Genomic DNA, 12,000 nt, shown 5'->3' on the forward strand with positions numbered 1-12,000 from the left:
TACAGAGGACAGGCTTTTCAGTCTGTTTTTTTGACTCCTTTTTCTCAGCCCTCCCTTGTAGCTGAAAGGCACAAGGCCAGAACAGCTTTGGGAGTTGTAATCCAGTTTATACTAGTTAATGTGCAAGAACTGACAGAACTTGGGCTTTTGGGGGAAAATACTACTCCAAATATTCAGGACGAGAAAACTCCTCAGTGGGTTTTAGTTTGTAGAAAGTTTGACTATGTAGCAAAAAAAAAAAAGCATCGCTCTTTAGGCTCTCCTAAAAACATCAGTCTTCGGAACATCCAAACCATGTATTCTCTATTTCAGCACAGAGATGGACCCTGGCCTATGCAAGAGCTGACAGCCAAGAAAGGCAAAATCAAACTGCGCACAAGCGGCTGTGGACGGTATTTTAGGGAACTGCATTGAAAAAACACCTTTTCGAGGAACCTGTCAGCCCATGGGCCTGAGTGCCATAAGGGATCCTGGCTGCTGCTCTGTCAGGAGCGGGTGAGGGTCAGTCCTGTCGGTCGCTCCGGTCGCTTCAGTGGTTGCGCCAAAATTTCTTCGCCTGAGAACCGGCCCGGCGCCCGGTTCTGCCGTGGACGCGCAGCCCGAGCCTCACCCGCCGTCGGGCACTGGGCACGAAATGGCGCCCAACACCAAGCCCCCCGGCCATCTTGGCGCCGGGACTACATGTCCCAGGCGGCGCCGCGGCGCGAGGGGCCGCCCGCCCGCCATCTTAGCGCTCCCTCCCCTGGTGCGGCGGGATTGAATGAGTCGCTGCCCGCCCGCCTGCCAGCCCAGCGCCATGTCAGGCACTCCGAGCCGCGGCACTCCTGGCGGGACCCCGCTGTCGCCGACCCGCATTTCCCGGCTGCAGGAGAAGGAGGAACTGCGGCAGCTCAATGACCGCCTGGCCGTTTACATTGACCGTGTGCGGGCGCTGGAGCTGGAGAACGACCGGCTGCTGCTGAAGATCTCGGAGAAGGAGGAGGTCACCACCCGGGAGGTACGGCCAGAGTGGGGAGTGAGCAGCGACTGCCTGTGGAGAGCCCCCCCGCCTCCGTCCCGGGGTGGGTCCGCGGCCCGGCGCTCTCCCGGCCAGTTCCCGCCCGTTCCCTGCGCGGCGCGGGGCTCGCTGTGGCGGCTCCGTGTGGCCGCCGCGCCATGCGCGTCCGCCGGGCGGGGAGCGGGAACTGTGCAGATCCAGCGCCTACTCGCGCGGCCCCTTGGGGCGGTCGGGGGCTTTCTGGCCGCGGTGTCACCCTGAGGGGCTACTGGCGACACATTCAAGGCGGCTCAGGCCGGGATTTGGCACCGGCAGGAGCCCGTGCCGGTGGCTACACCGGAGCGGGAAGGACGCGGCGCTGCTGGCGGTGTTGGCGGCTCCTGCGCCGGCCGGGCTGCAGCGCGGAGCCGCTGCGGTGCCTTGGCCGCGGGCGGGGCTCGGCTGGGGCTGCGGACGGTCCGAGCCTTCCGATGCCCCGCGCCCACAGCCCACGCTTACTGGGGTGTTTGGTGTCCCCTACAGCCTCTGTCTTGATGGCTGATGCAATGGGATGGAAGACTTGAGAGTTTGCCTCTCACTGTAAGAAATCTTTTACAGACCCCGTAAATATTTGGAATCAAATCCCTGTAAACGACTTTGATTTGTTTCCTCGAAATTTGTAAGCAAAACTGGATGATTCTTTTTCCTAAGTCTTGTTTTTCCCTATTCTGTGGTGTCTGCTTCCCTCGGGACTCTCCTTCCATTGTGGCGGAAGGATGTAGTCGGTGACACACTGGGGACAGTCCTGACCTGTGCAAGCCCAAACCCCTCAGCGAGGTGCGCTGTTCTGCCGCTGAGATGATGTTAAACTGCTGTGGAAAGCCTACCCAGAAACAGCCTGGACTGTAACTTCTGCTATGTGATGGATCACTGTGCCACTGTGTAGCTTAGAATTTTTTTTCCTTGTTTTCACTCCTTAAGATGCTGATTTGATGATGCTCGGGGTGTTGGGAGGAGGGTTTGAGTTAATTTAGTTTAATCAGAGGCGATATGATAATTATTTGGGGACCGTTGGGGGTACCTGCAATCAATGCATGTATGCCCAAAACCGAAGTACCTTTAAAAGTCCCGTTGTATCACTTAATGACATATTGTAACTGCAATGCTTTCAAAGTTGCTAGCTATTTCTAAGTATGAAACATCACTTGCCCTGTGAAATCATTCTATACGCAAAATAAACACAGCTTAATTAGGGAACTTCTAAGCTGTAGGTCGTTGGAGGCTAGAAGGAGGAGTATCCCTCTGAAATACAAGAGGCAGAATGTAATTCTCTTGACCACACACATATAGTAAGAGAACAAGCAGAAAAAATAGACTTTCCTTAGACTTTTAACATGAGCATAACAGCTTGTAACAGCAGTTCTGTGTCCTAGCAATTCTGAAAAGTATTCTGATGCAGTAATCAGAAAATAAACTTGAGGCTATTGATAGGAACCTTTTTGGTTACTTTGCTCTTAAGGTTTTCTTATCATTTTTTTTTCATCCAGACTTCAAAAAGGTCTTAATCCTTAGACATATTATAACAGACTTCACCAGGATTCATCAAGCTCTTGTTTGGTACTGATGCTTTGGTTTGTCTCTGGACTACCTTTGTTAAATACTTTGCCCATCCATTTAGGAAGGTCTATTTATTCTTTACATATGTCCACAAAAGGAAACTTTGTAGTTCTGTTGTTTTAGTGCTGGATAGTGGACCTTGGTTTAGGACTGTGGAAGCAGTAAAACTTAACATATTTGTCAGATTTTCCATTTACTGGAGTGGGAAAATCCTGTCCTTTCACTTTTGGGACCAACCTAGTAAACTGGATTTTCTGCTGACAATTCAGTTTTCTTATTAGCCGTTGGAATTTGCATTCATAAAATGATTAGGCTTAGTGTGAAATAAGATATTAATTAAAAGGAAGCCCTCCAAATCCCAACAACCTCCACAAACAAACCCCAAAGCAGCTCTGACTTCTATGTAGAAGCGGAGTTAAACGTAGTCCAGTGAAATTCGCAGTCTCCTTTCTCTGCATTATTAAATCTTTATGTGTGTAAGGGTCTAAGCTCTATATGCTTATAGGATACTATTTTCTTTTTCCACTGTGTTCTAAATGAAAATTCCCATTGGTTGTCCTCAACTGTGGGTAAATTTGAGTCTGATCTTGTTTATTATTTGTAAAAGCTGACTGAATATTCTATTGGTTTTGGCTTTTTTTTGGTAATGGCAGAAAACATCACCTGCCACTGTGGTAGGTGGTATCATGCACATTGTGGGAAGCAGACAAGAGGGACTGCTCACCAGTGGGCTATTGGTTATTACCTGAGACTTTTGCCTAGAGAGCAGATGATGGGGTCTGTGATCAAATGTGAATTGCTCAAGGATAAGGATAGCCATAGGAAGCAGTAGCAGGACCATGGTTATCATGAGAGAGATGTTTGTTCTTTGCTTGTCACTCCAGTATCGCACAGGGACCATACCTGAGCTGGGTGAGACCATTATTGACTGACATGACATGTCCTGAGTAATGGGTGACCATTCCTGATACCCCCTGCCCACACCTTGAATGTATGGGAACAGTTTTGATCTGTGCTCAAAGTTCTGGTTTAGGGTAGTGTTTTCTGGATGAGAGAAGTTCTACTGATGCTGATCAGGCAAGCACTGTAATCACTGTTCTGCCAGAGATTCTTTAATAATCAGCTGATAGGATGTTCTTTTTCCTCGTTGTTTCAATCACCAATTTGAACAAGATTGCAGAAAGCAGCCATTTGCTGTTCTGTGTGGCAATCTCAGCATGGCCTTAGAACAATATCATTCCTGTTGTTCTTTGTGATGAACACAAGGCTGCCATCTCTTAGCAGCAAAGGAGCTTTACAGTTGATTCATTTTTAGTTCCTTATTAATTATAGCTTTTTTCCTAACCCTGTCCAGTGCTGCTTTACCTTTACTCTTACGTAGTGGATGCCTAGACAAATAAAAAGTGTTCACAGTAAGCCCTCTGACAAATGCAAAAAAAAAATGGTTTGCAGATGTGGCTGTTTTTCTACATCCTTAGTACAACACTGATGCTGTTCTTACTCTTTGGGTCGCTGTTGTAATAACCTAATTTGTGAGGCTGGGAGTGGAGATAATAGAAGAGCTAAGAGAGCAGTCCTAGAGCTCTCCCCATTCCTTTTTACTAACTCCCTGCCCTCATCTGCAGTGCTTATGGTTGCAGCGTTCTGGAGCAGATGTTTTGATGGGGACAGGAGGGATTACTGCACTGTTCTGAGGACACCCCACTGTGCTCACCTTCTGAAAGGAGAATTAGAGAGAATAATAAGATCCTTGGGAGCCTCAGCTGCTGACGGCAATTGTTCTTGTGACAAAAGCAGTATCTGTGGGGGTTCCCTCTTCACCTGTGTCTTCCCATCTCTGGACGTGAGCTCACGTGGTTTCCTCTTACCTGCCACTGTTGGAGCTACCATGCTCTTTGTGTGCACCGTGTGTGGTGACCAGAGCTGCTGTCATGACCAGGATATGAGGGTCTGGTGTTGCCTAGTTGCCACCTGCAGAATACATGCTCAGATGCTGCTGTGGACGTTGGGTTGCTCAAGTTGCATCCTCAAGTATTGTGTTAAATGGTTTTCTGGCGCTGTAGACATCATCTGAGAGGTGACATAACACACATCTTCATTGTTCTTGAGAACTTGACTGATACTATTGGTGAGTCTGAGCCATAGCTGACTGGCAGTCCTTTTTCGATCTATAGCTGGCTAAATAACATAATGAGCAACACCTGGTGGGAATACATTTGTGTTTTGCACATTAATGTAGGCTAATGAGATTGTTTCCTCGGCAATTTTCTTTGGAGTCACTTGTAACCACAAGTGGATGGAACATGTTTCTTGCCTAGCATGCTGGGTCAATGCTTTCTTGATGTGTTTCAAATCTTCACTAAGTGACATCTTGCAGCTTTTCTCAAGTGGTTGCTTTGGGAGGGTCTGTGTCAATGTGTCTGCCCTTTTCCCACTGCCCAGTGAGCTTTGAATGCCAGCACAGGTAGGTGAAAGCGTTGAGCAGCTGTGTCTTTCAAAGTCTGCTATGGAAACATCTCTGTTTTCTTTTTCTATTTCCTTGTTCCCTGTGTTGCCCAATTACAAACTTGCAGGCTCTTTTGCCGGGGGGTGTGGGGTGTGGGATGTGAGGGGGATGCGGAAGTGAAAGCACAATGGTAGTGCAATATGGGTGTCTATGTTAGACTCCGTGCAGGGAGATTTATGCTTGGGTGCACATGGACATGAAGTGGATTGGGCTGAACTCCATTTTGAGGTTTTACTTTAATTTTTTCTGTCGCCTTCAGATGGGGTTTCCATTTTCACGGTTGAAGGACCCATTTGGTGGCATAACCTGCCATCTGAGAAGGTTTGTTGCTGCTTCCCAGGACTTGTAATTCTGGACCTTGTAGAGAGGGCGCTGAGGCTCACATGGCCATAAGAGTTTCATCCCCCTTCTGCTCTCCAACAAAGGGATCAGTGCTAGTGGGAAGAGGGACCTGAAGAGTATCAAACATGACTGCATGGTTCTGGGTGGTTGTTGGAGGCTAGGGTTTGGGGTTTTTTCTTTCCTTTTCTGTCTTTCTCTTCCTGAGTTTTTCTTCCATTTGTTGCCTAGCAGATGGGAACTATCGATACTTGAGAAAGACAAAGAATGTAGCCAAGATGGCAGGAAGGGGTGCAGCTGGCTGCAGTCTCTAAGCTGGGTGGCTTTCTCTTGAGAAGTGCAGAGACACTGAGATGACATGGGCTGGGGGTTGAGGGGCTGGGCTCAGCTCCTATCTCGCTCTCAGGATTGGAGGGGAGACGGTGGGGCTGCTGCTACAGCAGGGAGAATTCGCTGCCACCACTGAGTTCTGTCCAGTGCTGCTTCTCCTACCATGGGGGAGTCTTTGCTTATAAGAATGTCTGTTGAACTGGGACCTATTCAACACCTGCCCTTGCTGGGAGGGACCCTCACCATCTATTGGGATGCCTCGGGGGAAAACCTGGGACCCTGAACCCCTAGGCAGGAGTGTGTCCTGCCTGCCCCTGTTCAGCCTTGCTGTTTTCTACTGCTGCTTCAGTCTTTTTGCTACACTTCAAGTGACACCCTGGGTCTGCCCCACCCCTGCGGCTCCACAGCTCCTGAGATTTTTGCTACACTTTGTTTGCCACCCTGGGTGTGCCTGCCTCTGCTGTTCTGGCTTGCTACTCAGAGGTTCCCTGCTGCAGTTCATTCAGCTTCCCAAGTGGCACTGTGCCTGGCTGCCCGCTGAGGGTTTGCAAAGGAAGCCGCTGTCTCTCTCTCACCTGCCATTGCCGTGTGGAGAGGTGGCTCAGCTCGCACCACAGCGCCCCCTGCAGCCGTGGGGGAATCATCGCACCTGCCCTGCCTGGCAGGGAGCCACCAGAGCCCCTGCTGGCTGGGATGGGAACTGCACCAACGGGGAAAGTGCCTGCAGCAGAGAGAAGGCTGGGACTGACTGGGTCTGTGGTTCTGGCTGGGACTGACTGGGTCTGTGGTGCTGGCTGGGACTGACTGGGTCTGTGGTTCTGGCTGGGACTGACTGGGTCTGTGGTTCTGGCTGGGACTGACTGGGTCTGTGGTGCTGGCTGGGACTGACTGGATCTGTGGTTCTGGCTGGGACTGACTGGATCTGTGGTTCTGGCTGGGACTGACTGGGTCTGTGGTGCTGGGACTGACTGGGTCTGTGGTTCTGGCTGTCACTGGGTCTGTGGCTCTGGCTGGGACTGACTGGGTCTGTGGTTCTGGCTGGGACTGACTGGGTCTGTGGCTCTGGCTGGGACTGACTGGGTCTGTGGCTCTGGCTGGGACTGACTGGGTCAGTGGTCCTGTTTATTGCTGCTGGGTTTTTTTTTTGTTTTTTTTTTTTTTTTTTTGTATGTCATATACATATATATACTAGTAAAACGATTATATAGTTTTTCCCATATTTTTGCCTTATAATTTGCCTAAATTATGAATTCCCATAATTTAAAAGTTATAATAATTTGGTCGGAAGGGGATCACATTTTCCATTCCAAGGGAGGTTTCCACCTTCCTTGGCAGGCATCAGTCTTTCAAACAAGACAGTGATATTCAGTGGCCTCAGAGCCGAGGTGTTATGGGGAGCGTGACAGGCTTGAGGATAGCCAAGCAGATCCTGCAGAGCAACTCTGGATTGCACAGCTGCTGTTAGCAACAGTGTTTTGGATTCTACAGAAAAGCCCAAGCACAGATTTAAGCTGGATGAAGAATGGGTTGAGAGTAGCTCTAGGGAGATGGAGTTGGAGGTGTTAGTGGGTGAGAGGCTCAACCTGTACTGGCCATGGGCACTGGCCCCCAGAAACCCACTCTGTGCTGGGCTGAGCCCCCAGTGTGGACAGCAGGGGAGGGGGGATTCTGCACCTCTGCTCTGTTCAGAGAAGCTGTGGCTGCCCCATCCGTGGAAGTGTTCAGGCCAGATTGGGGCTTGGAACAACTTGGGATAGTGGAAGGTGACCCTGCACATAGCAGGGGATGGAATGAGATAGACTTTAAGGTCCTTGCCAGCCCAGCCCTTTCTGTGATTCTATGATCATGGAACTGTGTTTCAGGATTCTCAACTGTTTCAGAGAGACAGGATCCAGCATACATCTGGATAATCCTGTTACATAATGGGTGAGCAACTGGCTCATGAGTTCGGCACAATGGGCACAATGGGTTATAGTAATGGGAGTGACATCAGGCTGACATTGGTTACAAGTTCCATGGAGTTCCATGGGTCTCTAGCCTCAACCCATCAATATCTTCATCAATGACCGTTGAATACAGGATTAAAAGGAGTACTAAAAAAGTTTGCCAATGACACTAATTTGTGAGGAGCTGTCAACACCCACAAGGGCAGAGATGCCCTACAGAGAAATAGTGACAAATCAGAGAGATGCAAAATCACCAACCATGTAAAGTTTAACAAGCACAAGTGTCAGATGCTGCCTCTGGGACAGGGCAGCCATATCTATGTGGAACCATCTCATCTGGGGAGTGAGAAGATGAAGAGGGACTACAGAAAGGAATCTGGGGGTCGATGGCAAGTTGAATCTGAGTCAGCAGTGCCCTGGAACCAGGAGGGCCAACCACGTCTGTCTTGGGGGGCATCAGGCTAACTGGGCGAGGGAGGGGATTGTGCCTCTGCTCTGCACTGCAGAAGCCTCACCTTGAGTTCTGAGGAGTTTTGGGCACCACAGCATAACAAAGGAATTAAGGTAATAGAGAATGTCCAAAGAAGGGCCACAAGGATGGGGAAGTGTCCTGGTTTGAAAGACAGGTGTTTGCTAAGGAAAGCAGAAGCTTCCCTTTGGACTGAAAAAAAATGTGATTCTTCCGATTATTATAATTTTGGAATTAAGAGAGCTCTCAGGCAGAGATATGGGGGGGGGGGGGAATAACAGTTCTTTACTAGTATACCTAACACGACAAACAAGAACAACAGCAGCTATGAAATTACCCACAAACAGAACAGTAACTCAGTCCCAGTGTTTTTTGGCTGCAGGCACCTTTTCCCTGAGCTGCAGTTCCTGGTGCTGGGGGCAGGCAGGTCCCACAGAGCTGCAGGAGGGCTGGGGGTGATGGCAGAGCTGTCCCAGGGGGAGAGAGAGATGGAGAGAGCCCTCCGCTCACAGTGTGGGTCCCAGTGCTCAGCAGAGTGCTGGATGGTGCTAGTTCACAGCGAGAAGGCAGCAGTGCAGGGTCCGATAATGGTTTCCTGACACTGGGATGGCAGGGATGGGACAGAGGCGGCGATCGTCCTTCTTGTCCGAACTCCGCGGGGAAAAATGGGCCGAGGCCCGGCCTTCCTCTTCCTCTTCTGGCTGTTTGAATCTCGCGGGGCTTACCTCCTCTGTCCCTCCCCTCCCCCTTGTCACCAGGGCCCAGTCAGCAGGTATCTTAGCATGACAATGGGGAAAATTCCACAGAGGGAAAAGGGAGAGAACCAACCCCCAACAGGAAGGGTCTAAGGGGAAGTTGTATGAGGAGCTGCTGCGGGCATTTGGTTTGTTCAGCCTGGAGAGAGGGAGACTGAGGGGAGACCTCAATGCAGTCTTCAGCTTCCTTGTAAGGGGCAAGTACCAGTCTCTCCACTCTGTGACCAATGACAGAGCTTGAGGAAACAGTATGAAGCTGTTGGGTATCAGAAGGTTTTTTCCCAAGAGGTGTTTGGGCACTGGACCAGCTCCCTGGGGAAGTGCTCACAACACCAAGGCTGCCAGAGCTCAAGGTGCATTTGGACAACACTCTCAGGCAGTGTAGGATTGTTGGGGTGCAGGGCCGGGAGTTGTACTCAATGCTCCTGACAGGTCTAACTCAGCATATTCTATAATTTTATGAAAGTTATTCAGGTATCCATTCCCAGAAGTGAAAGCAGCAATCTTACATGATCTTTACATTTTTGCTGATATATAATAATCTTTTAAATAAAATAAAAGCTTTCGAATAATCGTGCCTTCTAAAAAATATAAAGGTATAGAAGACTTTGAGGTGCTTCATGCAGTCTGTATCACAGATTATATATTATTTTGGGATAGGGAGAAGTCTGTAGTTCTTTATCCTCTGGGGTAGAGAACAAGAGTGGAAGCTCACTTCTGAACAGTTCACATTTCTGAACAGTTCATCTGGTTTCAGATGCTTTATAGTGGAAGAGCAGTAGAGTCAAAATGGGCCCTTGGGCTTGTATTCCACAGAATGTTTTCAAGTGCTTAAAAAAGCCTCCCAAAGCAGCAGTATTTGGGAATATGGCAAATAATTGAAGCTAAGATTTTAGGGTGCACTGATCTATAGTTCAGTTTATCTCTTGGGAATGTTTGCACATTTCAAACATAGTGTGTTTTGTCATAGTGGTAATAAAAACTAAATCTTTGGGTTGCTTGTTAATTGAAAATATTCAATATAGAATGTCCTTAAATGGCAGAAATCATATCATACATCCTTTTTTCAAAGAAAGTTGTGTGTAACCTGGTCCTGTGTTTCAGTTGTTTGATAGTTGTTGGGATGTTCTCATACCCAAATATGTTTTTTTTCTCCTTAGGTGAGTGGAATCAAGAGTCTCTATGAGTCTGAACTGGCTGATGCTCGAAGAGTTCTGGATGAAACTGCCAAAGAGAGGGCTAGATTACAAATTGAAATAGGAAAACTGAGAGCAGAACTTGAGGAGTTCAGTAAGAGGTGAGGAGACCATTCATTTTTTTTTTCTTCTTGTTAGAATGGGGAACATTTGCTGTGGAGATGATACTATTGGTGCTTCTTAAAATGACTTTTGGTAGCAGATCCATGAGAAGATATAGGCTTGTCAGAGGGGAAATCCTTCAGTTTGTTGGTACAGCTGGTCAGAGCACACAATTCCAGCAACATATACATAAGTGTATTTGTAAATATAACATGAATGTCATGTTATTTGAAGCTCAAACAAATGGCTGTGCCTGCTTTGTCCTGTCATACCTCCACGTGAACATACGTGTATGCAGCAGCTTGGTAAACTGGATTGAGAAGATCTAGATTAGAACTGATCTGTCCAAGGAGGGTTAATTTATTATTTTTATTGTCTGGTTCACTGTACAACTGATGGAAGAAATAGAGGAAAAGGGAAAGGGTTGGCCCTGAGAAGTTTGGGAATATGGAAGTAGTGTTGCCTTGAAAAGACATGAAGCTGCAATGTACATGGAAAAGACCTTCTACTGCCTAAATTTTTTAAAACTGCTGTTCAGTTTGCATCACAGAGAATTGGCATAATAAACTAGTACCTGAAGCCAAAGTAGAATCCATTATTTCAATTCCCATGGGAATTATTTGTAATCAAATACTGTTTCACAGCAACTTCATTTTAAAATTAATAAATGCGGTGGAAAAATCAGTTTTTGCTTCTAATTGAATTTAGTACCTATTTTACTACACAAGATTTGGGAATTACACATTTTTCCTGAGCAGGTCATTACGTACATCACCTGTTTATCAAAGTTGTCAGCCATAAAATGGCTTTTAATCTGACAGTGTCACTAAGGCCTACTCTAAGTCTCATCTCTCTTCATTTGCGACTAAATGGTTGTAAAAGCATTTAGTTGTTTCCCTCCCTTGTCTTTTTTTTTTCTGACTAGTTAGTTGGTTTATGATAAAGTATTTCAAGTTTTCTCTGTAAATTTTGCTATATTACTGGGTACTTCTTTTCTATGCTGGGCTCTCTTTTTAAAGTCAATTGTTGTAAATACTGTTTTAGGGAATTTGCCCTAAAACAACTGTCCAAATACGAAATAGCAATAGTGAAAGCATCTGCATTTGAGTGAGTTGGTGTAAAGTCTATTAAAACCAATCCCATAGGCCTGCATGTGGTCAGGCAACCTGTGCGCTGGTATTTGTGGACTCTGTAGTTCAGCTTTTGTTAACCATGGAAAATTCCTCTGGTAACTAGGTCAGCCATAGAACACCTGAAGTGCAGTGAGATGAATCCCACCCATCCCTACTGAGATGTTCCTGTTGGGGCTGTATTTTCCTCTTCAAAGCCTCAGGCCAGAAGTCTTGGCATTTATTTTGGATAATATATTTTGTGTGGCAGTTGGTATCACATGGACTTAAGGTCGACTCTCTCATCTCGTGATAGCTTGCCTTTTAAAGCAAACTCCAGAAGAGAGCAACAGTAGTAACTGGGAATTTGTGTTACCTCTCATGTTTTGCGAAATGATATTTCTCTGTTTTGATTAAGGTATTCTTGTAAGAAGTATCTTCATTTGGCAGGTAATGAGAATCCAGTTGATTCCTGTTCTTTAGAATTTTGATAGCCCTAAGAGATTTTCCAAATACCATTTTGTAGAAAAATGTGCGTGTCAAGTGATGGAGATGGTGTTTTCCTGTGGATCGCCTCCCTTATCCGTTGTATGGACAATTGAGTTGCCCCTTGCCAATCACTTTAATGACCAATTCTACCAAATCAATTTCAATC

General features: G+C 47.2%; 1 protein-coding gene across 1 annotated transcript in view; it reads left to right on the forward strand.

Annotated features, from left to right (window-relative positions):
• Nucleotides 1-760: 760 nt before the first annotated feature.
• The window catches only part of LMNB2 (lamin B2), a 31,187-nt gene continuing 19,947 nt past the window's right edge, over nt 761-12,000 (forward strand). The window contains exons 1-2 of the mRNA XM_062509868.1: nt 761-997; nt 10,099-10,235. Of these exons, the coding sequence (XP_062365852.1) occupies nt 761-997; nt 10,099-10,235 (374 nt within the window). The remainder of the gene's footprint in view (nt 998-10,098; nt 10,236-12,000) is intronic.

Source organism: Cinclus cinclus, chromosome 28, assembly GCF_963662255.1.
Source record: "Cinclus cinclus chromosome 28, bCinCin1.1, whole genome shotgun sequence".
NCBI classification, from domain to species: Eukaryota; Metazoa; Chordata; class Aves; order Passeriformes; family Cinclidae; genus Cinclus; species Cinclus cinclus.